This window comes from Acartia tonsa, chromosome 9 (assembly GCF_053477335.1).
Source record: "Acartia tonsa isolate MP-2025a chromosome 9, ASM5347733v1, whole genome shotgun sequence".
Taxonomy (NCBI): Eukaryota; Metazoa; Arthropoda; class Copepoda; order Calanoida; family Acartiidae; genus Acartia; species Acartia tonsa.
Window position 1 is genome coordinate 43,915,883 of NC_137268.1, and position 16,963 is coordinate 43,932,845.

General features: G+C 29.6%; 1 protein-coding gene across 3 annotated transcripts in view; it reads left to right on the forward strand.

Moving 5' to 3' along the window:
• Nucleotides 1-16,963, forward strand: part of LOC145329029 (rho guanine nucleotide exchange factor 10-like) — a 72,642-nt gene that overhangs the window by 37,652 nt on the left and 18,027 nt on the right. For all 3 annotated transcript variants that reach the window (XM_080173032.1, XM_080173033.1, XM_080173035.1), the window contains 3 exons: nt 3,136-3,238; nt 7,846-7,929; nt 16,741-16,797. In XM_080173032.1, coding sequence (XP_080029158.1) covers nt 3,136-3,238; nt 7,846-7,929; nt 16,741-16,797 — 244 coding nt within the window. The remainder of the gene's footprint in view (nt 1-3,135; nt 3,239-7,845; nt 7,930-16,740; nt 16,798-16,963) is intronic.

Genomic DNA, 16,963 nt, shown 5'->3' on the forward strand with positions numbered 1-16,963 from the left:
GGAGGGGACACTGGACTGTAAATTATACTAGTATCCAAAGTTTTATAAACATTTTAATGTCTAACAAGACAAATAGTAGATATTAACCATTTTAATTGTATAACTACATAATATTTATTATAGGATTGGAGTTCTAAACGTCCATTATAATTAATTTTGCCTGTTCTTGTGCCAAGGCATTCCTCAATTTCTAAAAGTCATTAAACTTATACACTTTTATTACGTGAGTTTTTGATAATTTCACATTTTAACTTCGATTATTTGAATTATGTTTTATTAACTAATTAAAATAATTAATGATAAGTTTCAGTTCTTTATAGCTGCGCCACCTAGGTACATGTTGGTCCTTGTTTCCTTTAGTTTCGGCTGCTACTTATTCATTTTCCTTGGTGTTAAATTTTTGAAAGTCTCATTAATCTTTCTATTCTTTAAATAAGCTTTTGTCATAACTTTCTGGGGGTTCGAATAATATTTCCAGAAAATCTTTAAAACCGATTCATATCCGATGGATAAAAACGTGCTCTTACTAAATAATCCTGTATCGTATTGTATTACAGACAATTTTCTACGAATAATGACAGTTCTTTAGACAACCTTTTCAGTAAATTGAAAACTTTAATTGCACGACTTTTATTTGGAAAACTGGTCAAAACTGCGTTTGTATTTTCATATTTTTAAAGCAAATTTAAAATATGATTTTAACAACAACAAAATTATTCATTGGCTTGTGAACAATTTACCCAATTTTTAATTTTAAAAAATAAATAGTGTTATTCTTATTCTTCTCATTGATTCGCTACATATGGACAAACCTTTTCTTGTTTAAAAGATATTTCCTAAAAATTATCACTGTCCCCAAGAAACAATCATTTTAAGGTTATTTTAAGTCTTTTTTTTCAGAGAAATTTTAAGAATGTGTACTTTAATCTTTAATTATTTAAATGATCTTATGACCTATTTACAATATATAACGTTTAAGCTTCCCTGAAAATTCCAGTGATATTTACATAGGAGCTAAATATACGGACAGACAAAGTAAGTTATAGAGCAGATGCTTATTGTTCAGAGAAATTATATTAAAACTTTTAAAATTAGAACCCAGATATTATGATTCTTTTCCCTGCAGAAATCAGGGAGGAGACATTTGGGCCATTTATTACACCAGTTCCCAAAGTTTATAATAACGTTTTCTTATTTGTTTGCCTAGCAACTTCTGGGACTTTTATTGTATTATGATTGGTTGGTTTTATGTCCAAACGTTTCAACCACTAGTTTTAATCTACAGAAGGAGTATTTTTGTGTATTATCAATTGGGATGTACATTAATTTAATAGCCAATGTCTTATCCCTGTTCAGAAATTCTTCTTTAATCATCCGATTAGCTTCAATATCACCAGAATTAAGGAAGAACAGTCAATTTTGACTTATAGAGTAGCTTCAGTCATACATAGAAAAAAAAATTGTCTAACTGTTGTGCTATTAATATCCTAAATACTGCTAATTATAGCTATGACCCTATCATTGCTTTAAAAATATGTCGTGTAGCATTTCTCAAATAAAGTAAATATTCTGTGATAGCTAAGGTGTTAGGGGAGTTGAAAACTTTGAGGGATTAAAATAAAGGAGAGGAAGACTTAAATAATTAGATTTTAAGGGAGAGTTAAACTTCTTTCTAGACCCTTATTATAGGGACAGAAAACTTTAGATAATTTGCTCTTATTTGGAAAGAAAATTTACTACATTTTAAAACTAATTTTGCCATGTGACTATTTTTCTAAACTATCTACTATCAGTAATTAAAAGGTGATTGGTTAAAAAAAAATTTAAAAAGATTAAAGATAAAAAATGCCTTTTTTTCTTATTTTGCTTAGATTTAAGTCGTAGTTTTACATACAAATGGTTTATAATTTTGTAAACAACGTTCTAACACAAAAAAAATTAACTCTTTGGAAGAAACACATTTCTAATATTTATTATTTACCAAAACATTTACTATTGTGGAACATAAAGTGTCTATTTAAAATCAAGATTAATTTGATTTTGATAAATTGTTTCAGATGGTAAAAGTTTTAATACTCAGTATACTTTTTATTCTAGTAAGAAATTCTTGTCAATAAGCAATACACATTTTCAATATTTTCATAAAACAACAAAATCAAAAAATGATTTCATTATTTTTTAGCGGGTTTGGAGTGGTCCTTAAAAACCTGGTGAGATATTTAGTCTTTTTAAAGGCAAAAAAAGGCACATTCAAATTTTCAAGCATATGTGGCGGTCATGATGTTGGCCGTTTCTAAAACTTGCATATTTGTGTCTTTGGGAAAAGTTTCCAATTTTCTTGTAAAAAGTGGTTTGTGTGATTATATTATAATATATTGCTACAATCACTAATTCAATTTTAGATCCATAAATAGCATGCTTTGACTGGAATGTAGAAACATCATTATTTAGCAACAAACATTTGCAAGAAATCGACACTTTGAGTAGATTTTCCTAGCGAAAGTAACACAAGTATAACAGTATAACCAGGCTAATTTAGCTTGCAATAATGATGTAATTACGAGAATTGGATAATTTAGGAAATCTTTTAAAGTAATTGTCATCACTTTTATAGATACAATTTCAAATATGTAATATATGTTTTTAGCAATATATCTACAAATATCTATTTTTATATCATTCTATTTATTTATTCATCAGCTATCAATTCATATATCTATATATTGAACCGTAAATTCGTTTAATATTTATCAACCATCTATTTATTGATCTATTCATTTATTTAACCACTTATCTATCTTTCTATTTACCATTTATTTATACATATTCAAACCATTTATTTAACCATATATCCATTTAGCAAATCATCTATTATTCATTTTATTATTCATGTATTCATTTTCATCTATGCTTTATCAATTTAGTCTTCAAATCATTTATTTATTCGTCTAAGTATTCATCCATTAATCTATTTATGAATATATCTGTATATGAATCCATTAAATGATATATATTTTTCATTTTTTGCACCAATCAATTTATCTTTTTATCCATATTTTTATTCCTTTTTATTTATCTATCCATATTTTCGTCTATATATCCATCTACCTATCTATTAATCTATTTATTTTGCAGAGTTGGTACCCTGTTGGAGGGCCTGAAGTGTGACTACCCCCGCATGTCCCCGGGGGTCGCATCCGACATCCTAAATCAAATCCAGGCTGCCATCAGACAAAAGGTGAGTCAGGTTTCATCAAGAGATGGGGGGGGGGATGCTGGAATCTTCAAAAAATTATAAACACGATCTCTCATTTGTTAGATTACAAACATGAGACTTTATTAAATTCTGCTTTGTTGGTTAAAACTTGCAGTGCCCAAACTTATGAATCTAAATTTATTGCTCATTGTCCTATCCCTTAAGACTCCTGCGCTTTTTTTCAAAAGCATAGCAAATATATAACCATGGCATGATCGTACACTCTTTTGTCTGGTTTATTTACAAAGTACGTCGCTGCTTTGGATTTTCACATATGCTTGCAGCGATGCCACTTAAAAATTCTGGCGTTATCCTCTTAGAAATTTTTTTTTCAATTTTGAAAATTTGAGTCCCCCCCCCCCCCCACGGCAACGACGAACAACTATTTTAGGCTAGGGGTCCGAGCGCTGCGGATAGGCAGGCAAGGGGCCGAGCGCTGCAGCCAGAGTTCATAGTTCGCTGTCAGGGGGGGGGGGGGTTGTTGGTACTCAAATTTTCAAAATTGAAAAAAAAAATTCTAAGAGGATAATACCAAAATTGTTTATCATTTCTGTATTTCTTAAACAGTTTACAAAGGATATAAAGTGAAAATGTATCTACTAATGGACTGATCAAAATATTATTAAAGTTGTATATCTATCTATCTATGTTTGTTATGGCATGAAAATTGATACTTTCAAAATTAGCGCGACGATAGTAATTGCAAAAATAAGTCTTCTTACAAAAATGCAAAGAAATATACAAAAAACTTCAAAAATTGATTAAAACCCCCGCAGAAAACTCTTTGATCCTTACCTAACCTAAAACAGCGTTTTCTCAAAATCTAAATGGGCTTATATTTAAATCACAATGTAATAAAACAAAATTTAGTTAGATTTTATGGACATTTTTGCAAAATGAGACATTTGGTTTAATTTGCAATTAAAACCGCAACTTTGGCAAAATATGAAAAAAATACATTTACTTCATAGATGTTTGTTTTTAAAAATATAAAATTAAAAATGTGGATCATCATATTACCTACCAAAAATTATTTCCTGAAAAGTAGAATTAGTAATGTCTTAAACCCTTCCACCAATTAAAAATTATAAGTATTTATGAAAGTTTTCTGCATATTTTTGTTGATATTGTGCTTTGATATGTTTTGATAAACAAATTAATTATATTTTAGCTGTGAGGCTTAATATTTTCAACTTATAAATTCTTTTTGCTCAATAAATTTAATTTATATTGCATTGAACTATCCCTGTATTTTTGGATCAGACTGCACCATATAGTTCCCATATGATGTTTATTTTTAAGCAAGGTTTTGGTTTTATTGTGGAGGGAAAGGACACTGGCATTTGAATAAATCTACACTCCTTTGTTACTCTTAATATTTACAAGCCATTAATAGCTGAATTAAACAGATATATGAAATTTAGGGGGAGATTGATTTAACCTCCATTGTCCTTTCCCATTTAGATTTTTATTTTATTGGACAGGAATAACTTAAGCAAAAGTACAAAAGAATGAAACTTGTTAAGCTGTCTTAAATTTTGATAGCAAGGATGACAACACTTTGAATTGCGTATTTCTAGATAAGTTATTAAATATGATTAACAATAGTAATTTTAAAGAAGACATTTCTCAATCCTAGGAAGTTTGCAAATATTACAAGAGTATAAAGTCATTTATCAGAGCTAGGGATAAGTATACAATTAATCTAAAAAATAAAGGGTGCAGGAGTTTAATAACTGTACCCTAACAGATTAAAGACCCTATTTGTCAACTTTTAACCTGTCTTGAATGGTTAGCTATGACCATTAATTAAGACAATTTAAATAAAACAACCGAATATCTGTCTCTACCCCTATTATTTGTAAAACAGGAATCTAAAGGGATAAGACAATGGCCGATAAATAGATGTACATCTTTAATGTTAATACACAAAATTACACCTTCTGTAAATTAAAATTAGTGGTTGAAACGTTTGGTCAACCAGCTTAATGAAAAGCCAACGATTAAGAACAATTGTATCATAAAACATTGGGGACTCTTGTAATAAACAGCCCAATGTCCGCTCCCTCCCTGGTTGTAAGAGGTCTGTCATAACTCATAACCCACTTGAAAATAACTTTCAAGTATTTGTTATTATCTAACTGTTTCTAGGGATAACAAGGATGACAACATCCATAAAAGCGAAGCACTGAAACGGTAGGACAAACGGACATTAATACTTGTATAGTGTCTGAACTGAATAATCAGAATATATAAGTATAAGATTCGAAGCAAAATTGTAAGTAAATTTGTTGAAAAACTGCCTCATACAGGATAATGTTTATGGACATACTTACATCTTTAGGGCTTGATTATAGAGTTGCTTCGCTTAAAATATTGTTCTTTGTTGTACCAGGAATCAATATACCAAATATCAGATCAAACGGATAATTAGATCATATAAAAATTTGTTGTTAAAAAAGTAGAAAAATCAACATGTTTAAAATGGACGTACGGACATTCTGGTAATAATTATAGAGTTGCTACGCTTTCTAAATCGTACCTAACTATTACAGGAATTACCATGCAAAATTTGAAATCGATAGGACAATTCTAACATGCCTAAATTAACGAAAAAAGCTATTTAAAAAATTAAAGAAATCAACATGTTTAAAATGGACGTACGGACATTTTGGTAATGATTATAGAGTTGCTACGCTTTCTAAATCGTACCTAACTACTACAGAAATCACCATGCAAAGTTTGAAATCGATAGGACAATTATAACATGCTTAAATTAACGAATAAAAGCTAACTATCTCGGACGGACGGACGGACGGACGGACGTACGGACGGACGGACGGACCGACCCTAATTATAGAAAAGCTTCGCTTTTAAAAAGTAGATGCTTTTAAAAATCATCAACATTGTTAAAAATTATGTTACGATATAAAATTATAAAACGTATACAAGATTTAAAAGCCTAATCTAATCCTTAATTAAATTGAAAAGAAAATGATCTTTTGGTATAATATCTTTGAAAAAACACCCCCATGGTCTTCCAATCGGGAGGGAAGTATAGAGTACCCCCAACCAAAATAAAAACAAGGATGACAACATCCATAAAAGCGAAGCACTGAAACGGTAGGACAAACGAACATTAACACTTGTATAGTATCTGAACTGAAAAATCGGAACATAATTGTATAAATGTCGAATCAAAATTGTAGGTAAATTTGTTGAAAAACTGCTTAAATACATTTTTGGACTTGATTATACAGTTGCTTCGCTTATAATATTGTTCTTTGTTGTCCCAGGAATCAATATACCAAAAATCAGATCAAACGGATAATTAAAACACTTGAAAATTTATTGTTAAAAAAGTAGAAAAATCAACATGTTTAAAATGGACGTACGGACATTCTGGTACTGATTATAGAGTTGCTACGCTTTCTAAATCGTACCCAACTACTACAGGAATCATCATGCAAAGTTTGAAATCGATAGGACAATTCTAACATGCCTAAATTAACGAATAAAAGCTATCTATCTCGGACGGACGGACCGACCCTAATTACAGAAAAGCTTCGCTTTTAAAAAAACTTAAGGTTGTCCATGGCACCTCTCAACTTCGAGGTAGTTTTGTTATGGGAAATAACACTCTATAGAATGAGATTTTGAACAGCTACCCAGTGTAGAATAAGCTACCTGTCCACTGTACTAAATTAATCTATGTGTCTAGGATGAAAAGTTGTCGTACCTGGACAAATAATAAGCTACTTGTCCTCTATACTAAATTAATCTATGTGTCTAGGATAAAGATATATTGCACCTGGACAAATAATAAGCTACTTGTCCTCTATACTAAATTAATCTATGTGTCTAGGATGAAGAGATGTCGTACCTGGACAAATAATAAGCTACCTGTCCTCTATACTAATTTAATCTATGTGTCAAGGATGAAGAGATGTCGTACCTAGACAAATTATAAGCTACCTATCCTCTATACTGAATTAATCTATGTGTGCAGGATGAAGAGATGTCGTACCTGGACAAATAATAAGCTATCTGTCCTCTATACTAAATTAATCCATGTGTCTAGGATGAAGAGATGTTGTACCTGGACAAATAATAAGCTACCTGTCCTCTATACTAAATTAATCTATGTGTCTAGAATAAAGATATATTGCACCTGGACAAATAATAAGCTACTTGACCTCTATACTAAATTAATCTATGTGTCTAGGATAAAGATATATTGCACCTGGACAAATAATAAGCTACTTGTCCTCTATACTAAATTAATCTATGTGTCTAGAATAAAGATATATTGCACCTGGACAAATAATAAGCTACTTGACCTCTATACTAAATTAATCTATGTGTCTAGGATGAATAGATGTCGTACCTGGACAAATAATATATAAGCTATCTGTTCTTTATACTAAATTAATCTATGTGTCCAGGATGAAGAGATGTCGTACCTGGACAAATAATAAGCTACCTGTCATCTATACTAAATTAATCTATGTGTCCAGGATGAAGAGATGTCGTACCTGGACAAATAATAAGCTACCTGTACTCTATATTAAATTAATCTATGTGTGCAGGATGAAGAGATGTCTTACCTGGACAAATGTTGCTTGCATCTGGCCATCAAGAGGAAGGACAGAACGGAAACTGTGACATTCCAGGTATAGTTAGTTATATTTACATTACTAGCAGCTACTTATGACCTTCCTCCCCACTTTCAATTATAGTTTATAAAAGATTAAGTTTAGACACCCCTGTGGAAAGGGAAGTCTCGTAATCATACAGTGACATCGCCTAGCGATACTGTAACTTAGAAAATATTTTTTTTGTATTTTTGACAATTTATTATAGGAGGGTGGTGGTTATATTAGTTATAAACCATATAATACATTACCATTCATAGCTAACTCATAAAACATTTAATTTAGCCTGAGTAACTAATTCATAGAATGCTTAGTAACTTTTCTGCTGGTTTCCAGTTTTAATTTTTTTTCCCTCTAAAATGTGTAGATTTTAATAAACTGATAAGGAAAGTATAAATAGATTTTGTTACGATATATTAAAATCGTTAGATATAAAATTTCATAATTATTCCAAAAGTGTTATAACAATAGAAATAGAAGAGTAGAAGAATATTCTGAACCCTTTTTTCGTCAAATCTAAGAGAGAACATTCCTAGCAGACAAAAGTATTGTTTACTTTCGACTCAAGCTGATGTGGATTCTTAAAAAATGATAGACTCGCTATTCGATAGTGAGGCAAAATTATTTTTGTGAAAAATCATCCAAAAGCACATTAAAAATCTACAAAAATTAAACAAAATCATATGTTAATAACCCTCTTAAGATTTTATTTCATTTTTGTAAATTTTTTTATTCGATTTTGGAGGATTTTTCACAAAAATAATTTTGCCTCACCAGCGAGTTGCCAGCCTAAATTTTTTTTTAAGAATCCAACTTTGTTTCAAGCTTTCAAATTGTAAACGAAATTTTTGGGCAATTAATTCTGATTCCGCAAAGCTTTCTACTAAGAAAACATACTGTTAACAGCTGACTTTTATGTATGTATGAAATGAAAAAAAACATGCCTTCGTAGGAAAATGTGTACATAATTTCAACCAATGAGATCCAATGTAAATTCCGATGCGATTCTCCTATTGGCTCAATCAGACATTCCCTCTCTTTCTTAGTACCTTTATTGTTATAACACATTTTAAGTAGACACGTGTTTTATTCATTTATTTAAAAATGTTTATTAAACACTCTTATATGATAAATTTTCCTTTGTCTTTATTTTATATTATTCAATTAGTTATATTGTTAAGATATTCATATTCTTTTAAAAAGTGAAAAAAAAAATTACCTAATATAATTATGAAATGGAATATTTTGATAAACTTAAAAGCAACCGTTTTAAGTAAATTGGCGTCACTTGATTGTTCTTGTTGATAGAAACTTTTATTTTAAAGTTTATAATTTATTTAGTTTTTTAACAGTTTACTTTCAAATTTACATATGAATAGAATAAAAATCTTAACTGTAAATTTAAAATGTTTTACCCCTTTAACATGGAATTTTAGTGTTCTTGTATTTCATCAAATAACTTAAATAGCCAAGTATTAATAGCATTTCATAATACAAGCGGCTGCACCATAGCCCCAAAAGGCTAACAGCGTTTTCAAAAATATTTTATATAAATTGACGGCTTGCTGGTACTTTCCTATTATAAATCTAAGCCTAAAATCTTATACAATTAGGTATTTATTTCATATTAAATAAGTTTAGGTTAAATTTTTTTGGGAAATAATTATATCTTTGTGAATTCAAAGTACTGTCTAACTTTTATATCAGCTGAATTTGTAAATGTAAAGCCAAACGCCTTGAATTTGACTCTTTTTTGAAGAATTTGGTTATAATACAAAACACCTTTTATGTTTAAATCCAGGTGTTTGAATTAATTTAATTATGAATAACATTTTCCTACATTCTTATACGGAAATATATTCTTAAAATCAAATAGAAGGACAATTTAAGAAAAAATGAAAGATAATATGTATTTTTCTATTATCCCTTCTGTAGTTTAAAATTATTGGTTAAAAAGTATGAATTCAGCTAGATTGAACCAACCAATCTAAATTTTAAGCCAGCTTGCAGAGAGAATACATGAAACTTTGGGTACCAGTATAATTTACAGGCCAATATCCACTCCCTCCTGCTAATAATAGTTTTGGAGTGGATTTTGTTATTTTTATTTTTCCAAAATTACACAATATTTATCCCAATCCAAAACAATACTTCTCTTTCTTAAATTTATTTCCAACCCTTTTTAACTACAAGCAATCAGAGATTTAGGGGTATATAAATAGAAGATAAAATAATCTAACCTCCCAACTAGGGAGGAAGGGGATATTGGACTGTTTATTACACTAGTCCACAAATTTTTTAATATATTTTTTTTCTTATTCGCTGGATTAACAACTTTGGGGACTTGGTTGATTGGTTGAATAATATGAATGTCTAAATGTTTAAACCCCTTATTGTAATCTACAGAATGGATAAATTTGTGTATCGTAAATGGGGTGGGGATGTGCAACAATTTATCGGCAATAGCCTTATCCCTTTAGATCCCTGCCTCCAAACTCTCCTTTAACATTTTCATAAACTTTTAACATAATTTTGTGCTATGCTATTCAATTGGAGGAAAAGTATCTATTATCCATTGACCTAACCCTATACCTCTGACTAGCAACCCTTTAGCAGCCCCCTATAGCGCCACCACGATGGATGGAAATATATCACAAAGTTTTAATAGAAATCTAACTTTGTATATTTTTTAACAAAATATTTAGTATTCGAGATCTATAGAAAATGAGTTATTATATGGAATTTAAGTTTTAAATTTAATTAAACTACTTCAAATAAATATTTTTCACGACTTTTCTAAAACTTTTTATTTTGAAGAATTTAAGTCTCTATTTTTGGCTACCACGAATTTTAGGGTGGTCATTTATATGTGTATCATAGCTTTCTCTTTTTAGGAGTGAAGCCACTCTCAAACTGTTAACCATATGTATCCAAAAACATGTAGTTAATGTATATAATTCCAATGATTTATGTTTAATAATTTTCATGTATTAAAAGTGATCATGATTGACTTATTACTGAAAAGCTGTCAAAAAGAGATAATTAGCTAAGGAGCACCAAAAGACAATATGAAATTATTAAAACATGCAATTGACAAATAGAAAGCTTCCTTATTTTACATTAGGGTGGGCCCATTTCCCCCTTTTTTTAGATTTTACTGTTATCATGAGTTGCGGAAGTCATATATATGTATGATAAGCCCCATTCAAGTTTCAAAAGTGACTTGGCTCTTATGGCTGCCGGCGCGCGGGGGGTATAAAAAGTGCCCACCCCCTTATAAAACCAAAAATTTAAATTCCTTCAAACACAGGCATGTTGCATATCAAAATGACCGCATTGAAATGCTGATTACGAATCTGAAAACCGTTTTGAAAAATATTACTCCTAGTTCGAATAAGATCTCATTAAGTACCTAAAGACAGCTGATTTTGTCAAAAATGTTCATTTTGGTAGGTTATTTGAAAATCATTTCAGACTGATTCAATATTTTTCAAAACGGTTTTCAGATCTGTTATCAGCATTTCAATGCGGTCATTTTGATATGCAACATGCCTGTGTTTGAAGTAATTTCAATTTTTGGTTTTATAAGGGGGCGGGTACATTTTACACCCACCGCGCGCCCGTTGTTTTTGGATTAAAAAACCTCTTTCAAGTTTCTCAGGGTTTTATATTGGCCCATCAACCTTTGCAAATGTCTACTAATGTGAAATTCCAAAATCGACCCACCCTATTTTACATTGCCCTTTTTTCGCTAATTTTCATAATAAAAGCAATGGCACAATAGTGAAAATTTACGTAAAATAATTTTGATAATATTTTTAATTGTTTTTTTCATAAAAAGCTATCTAAAAATATTCAATACTTTATTGACTATGCCAGCATTAAAAATCTAATACTAGATTTTTAATTCTTACTTCATTTCATATTTTTGTGCTATTCAGATAGACAAAGAGACTTCTTACAGAGTGAGGGAAACACAGATTTATATAACAAGTGTTGCATGCAAAGTAAAGTAAAAATAATATGTCCAAATTTCTATGTTTTTAAAGCTGTAAAAAGTTGCATTTTCAAGGAAATATGAGATGTAATAAAATTATTTTCTCGTATTCATTCGAATCCGGTGGATAGGAACCGGTTCTCATCCATACGAAAAAACTATGTCTAGCATCGTATCATATCCAGCTTTCTACGAATATAAAAATGTACAATCATAAGATTAAAACCAGTTTTTTAGCCCGTGCCTTCGGCACCTCGGGGCTAAAAAAAACTGGTTTTAATCTTATAATTGTACATTCGATATCCGCGGAAAGCCGTTTATAATACGATGAAAGAAATAACTATTAAAATATTATAAAGTATAAAATTTAGAAATTTAGTATTTATGTCAATTTTATTGCTTTAGAAAGGGCATTTATAACAACTTTGTCGGATGTATGGGTAATGGTATGTCCATTAAGATCTTTTAAACAGCTAAATTCCACCCATCAACCAATATTTTAATATTTTTTTCTTAAATTTGAATTAATTAATCGAGAAATCTCCCATCCAACCCCCCTCACCCACCCCATCCTCTGAAAATATAGCTTTGTATATAGCTAAGTATATAGCGAATGTTATAAAACCCTAAAAGGCAAAGGGTTTAATTAAAGCAAAAAAAGTATTATTTATTGCCTATTCGCTTACGAGTAATTTTACATACAACCCCTTCTATAATAGGTGTTTTTGTAATACAACAGACATTGATTTTGTTTTTTTTATGCATATGTTTAGGCTTGATATAATATTTGGATATAATTTATATTTTAAAATCATTGAAACAATATCTTTGATAATTATTTAATACATATAATAACAGAATGTTTTTTTGTATTATTAAAAAACATTTGTAGAGTTTTTTAGCTGGTTAGCAAAAACTTTTTTTTATGTAATAGCATACAAAACATACATACCCTTAATATTTTATAATTTCGATGTGAAAGGGAGGTATTGCTTTTATGTTAAAGCGAACCCGAACATTTCATTGCTGCTTTTTAGTAGCGAAGCTACTCTATAATTCACTTTGTCCGTCCGTCAGTCAGTCAGTCCGTCAGTCCGTAACGCTATGGGGGAAATGGGATTTACTCAGCTCCTATAAAAGATAGAATTCTGAAATTTTTTGACAACATTCCCATCATTAAGGAGCACAATTGACTATAAAACATCATTGGCGGTCGGACCGATTTTTAGCAGGTTTTAGGCTATTTTTATATTTTTCACATTTTTCTCCATATCTTCAGTGTTTATGGTCCGATTTTCAAAAATTTTTCAGTTACAGACATCAAAATTAAATTTCCCGTCGTTTAAAGAAACAACCATGAAGGCCAGACTGCCATTTTAGCAGGTTTTAGGCTATTTTTATATTTTTCACATTTTCCTCCATATCTTCAGTGTTTATGGTCCGATTTTCAAAATTTTTTCAGTTATAGATATCAAAATTTAATTCCCGTCTTTTAAAGAAAACAACTATGACGACCAGACTGCCTTTTAGCAGGTTTTAGGCTGTTTTTTTTTATATTCTTAACATTTTTCTCCATATCTTCAGTGTTTATAGTCCGATTTTCAAATTTTTTTCAGTTATAGATATCAAAATTAAATTTCCTGTCTTTTAAAGAAAATAACCATGATGGCCAGACTGCCTTTTTGGCAGGTTTTAGGCTATTTTTATATATTTAACACTTTTCTCCATATCTTCAGTGTATATGGTCTGATTTTCTAAATTTTTTAAGTTAAGGATTTAAAAATAATTTTTTTGTCGTTTTAAGAAACAACCATGGCGGCCAGACTGCCTTTTATCAGGTTTTTGCCTATTTTATATGTTTTACATATTTACCCATATCTTTGTTTATTTTGATCCAATTTTCAAACTTTTTTGGGATATCAGTATCAAAATGATTTTTCTCATTGTTATGAACATCTTTAACATAATTTACTTTGACCATCGTCATCATACAAAATAAAACAAGGTTTCATGTTTATTTTATCCAATAAATCTATTCTTGATTTTAGTAAAAACCTTTTAAATCTACTTGTACGTATTCCCATCTAGGATTTTTTGTGCTTCGCTACTTATGGATGTTGTCATCCTTGTTTTATAATTAGATAGATTAGATTAGATTAGATTTATTATTCTTGGGTGTACATACATAGAAAAAAAAACAACAAAATAATAAATGAATTAAATGAATATTATATACATTTATATATACAGTCAAATTTTATTGATATGGTTAATTTATAAAAAAAAATTCTTCCCAAATGGCAGTTTCCTAAAAACTAGGAAGTATGCAGTAATGTGTATTCACACATTGTTTTCATACAGGCCATATAGATAAGACAAATAAATAGAAAAAAGATAATAAGCAATAAATAAAATCATATTGGAGAGGAAAGAATGATATTAGGAAGGATTGATTAGGGCATACAAGTCTCACACCATTATTGCAATAATAGAAATTTTAAAAAAACATTTCAACAAATAGATTTTGATTGATTTATCAGATTTCAAACAATATTGAAAAGAAATACAATTTTATCTACATTCTTGACATAATGGGTTGTTACACACTAAAGTTAAGCTTGATAACAAAGATTCTTTTAGATTTTTTATAAATTTTTTTCTTGATTGATTGTGGGTTAATAAATCATTATTACAATGGTTATTCCATAATTCTTGAAAATGATACTTAGGAAATCTTTCAATAGATTTAAACTTCGGTTTTTTAACATCAAACATATTAGAGTTTCTAAGATTTCTGGTATGTAATTGATTACGGCGAAGCCATGTACCTTGAAAGGAACTTGGTAGCTTACTGTTTATAAAATCATACATAAATAATAATTTCAAATAATTAGCTGATTCATGTAAAGGAAGGACATTCATTTTTTTAAATAAAGGCATTGTGTGTGAGATGTGTTTCTTACTAAAAACAATTCTTATTGCCTTTTTTTGCATTTTAATTAATGGTTCCATAGTAGATTTAAGACCACAACTCCAGGCAGGTAAACAGTAAAGTAAATGACTATTTATAAGTGAGTGAAAAAGCATTTTTTTGCTATCTAAATTCAGTATATGTTTAGCTCTATTTATAAGAAATAAGGAACTAGAAATCTTTTTACGTAAATGTTCTACATGATATTTAAAATTTAAAGAAGGATCTATAAATACACCTAGGAATTTAATTGCAGGAATATTGCTACTTGAATTGACATAATTTAAAATTTTTATTTTCTCAGGATCAAACTCATTTTCATTGTTAAAGTTTAGCTTAATATTAAGAGCATTCCAATCAATAGTATTTTCATTTTTATTAAATATCATGATTTTAGTTTTATCAGGATTTAAGCTCATTTGATTACTCCTAAACCAATCGGATATCTTTTTAAGTTCATTGTTTAATTTCAGTTTAATCTCTGTAAAGTTTTTACCAGAAGTTGTAACAATAATAAATGCAAAAGTATAGATGTATAACCCAGACAATGACCTGGCCCAATTGATAGGAATCTTTTTCTTCTGCTAGCAAATTGCTTTCTGGTCTTTAGTAGCTACTTTACTGTGTTAATATTAACGACTCTATTAGCTGATATTTAAAGACTTAAGTTCATGAGTACAATAACGAACTTTTGAATTAGAGGAAAATTATTATATTATCTAGCTGGGTTTCGTAATGCTCTTTTTTTATCATCCTTGTTGATTTTTTCTTAATTTACATTCTAAGCCTATATAGTAAAATATACACATATTTTTGGTTCAATATGCTTATTTTTACATAGTTTAAGTAGGTTTTTTTATGGTCTTTATTTTTTAGCAGACGCCCTTAAATTTTATTATATTATATCATTGTTATATAAGAATATATTTTTAGAAGCGATGCTACCCCATAATATTGGACATCTTTAGATTACAATTAGTGGTTAAAACGTTCAGGTACTCAACATGATGAACCAACAAATCAAAATTCAATAAAGTCCCCAAAGTTGTTATGTCAACTAATAGATATAACTTATTATATAACTTTGGGGACTATTGTATTAAACATCCCAATGCCCCCTCCCTCCCTGGTAAATACTTAAAGAGGGTTGGGGTACTTAATAGAACAAAATTTTTGTTCCATAAATTATGATTTTAAATGATGAAAACTTTAAACTAAAAATTCTGAAATATCAAATTTCAAACATTTTTGTTTCTATTGTTTTGAAAACATTTCTCAGTACATAATGCAAATTAATCTTTACACATAATCCTTAAAATTTTTAGTGGTCAAAATGCAACCCCCCACCCTCATTTTCTTTAAGTCTGACATAGAAACATTCTGAAGTATTTCAAAATGTGAAAGAGTTGTCTGAGCAAAGTAAAGCTGCTTGTTATTTTTTTTTATTTGCAAAAAATTCATGCGGCAAATGAACATAATACTTGAATCACATGTTACCTATGTTGTCTTTTTAAGTCAACATTTAGATAAATATGGCTTTGAACGTCAGATTTCATTGAATTTCTTTTTTAAATGTATGCAACCTCACTAAATGTATAAGTCTAAAATGTAGAATTAAACATATTCATTCCTATTCCAGTATGGCTTCGAAACCGATTGTAATCCGCTTGATTAGAGCCGGTTCTCAGCCCTCCTGAAATATCATGTATATCATCGAATTAAAGACAATTTTCCACGAATATTAAACTAATATCATTACCAGTTTTATTAACCAGGGCCGTGACCCGCCTCTGGGCTAACACAACTGGTTTAAAGCTGTATATGATATGATGCAATGAATAACTATTCTTATCTATTTCAGCTTCAATCACCTAAGGCCAAAGAAGACTGGATAATTGAGCTGCGTCTAGCCAGACTGGTAAGTTCAGTTTTTTAGTATATACGCTTCTTTATCAATAATTTTGCCTGTCTGTACGTCAATATCGTACAAAATTTGTACACATGAAAAATATAAATAACAAAATTATCAAACAAATGAAGTGTAGTTAAGCTCTTTAAAGTACTTATAAAAAATGTTGTCATAC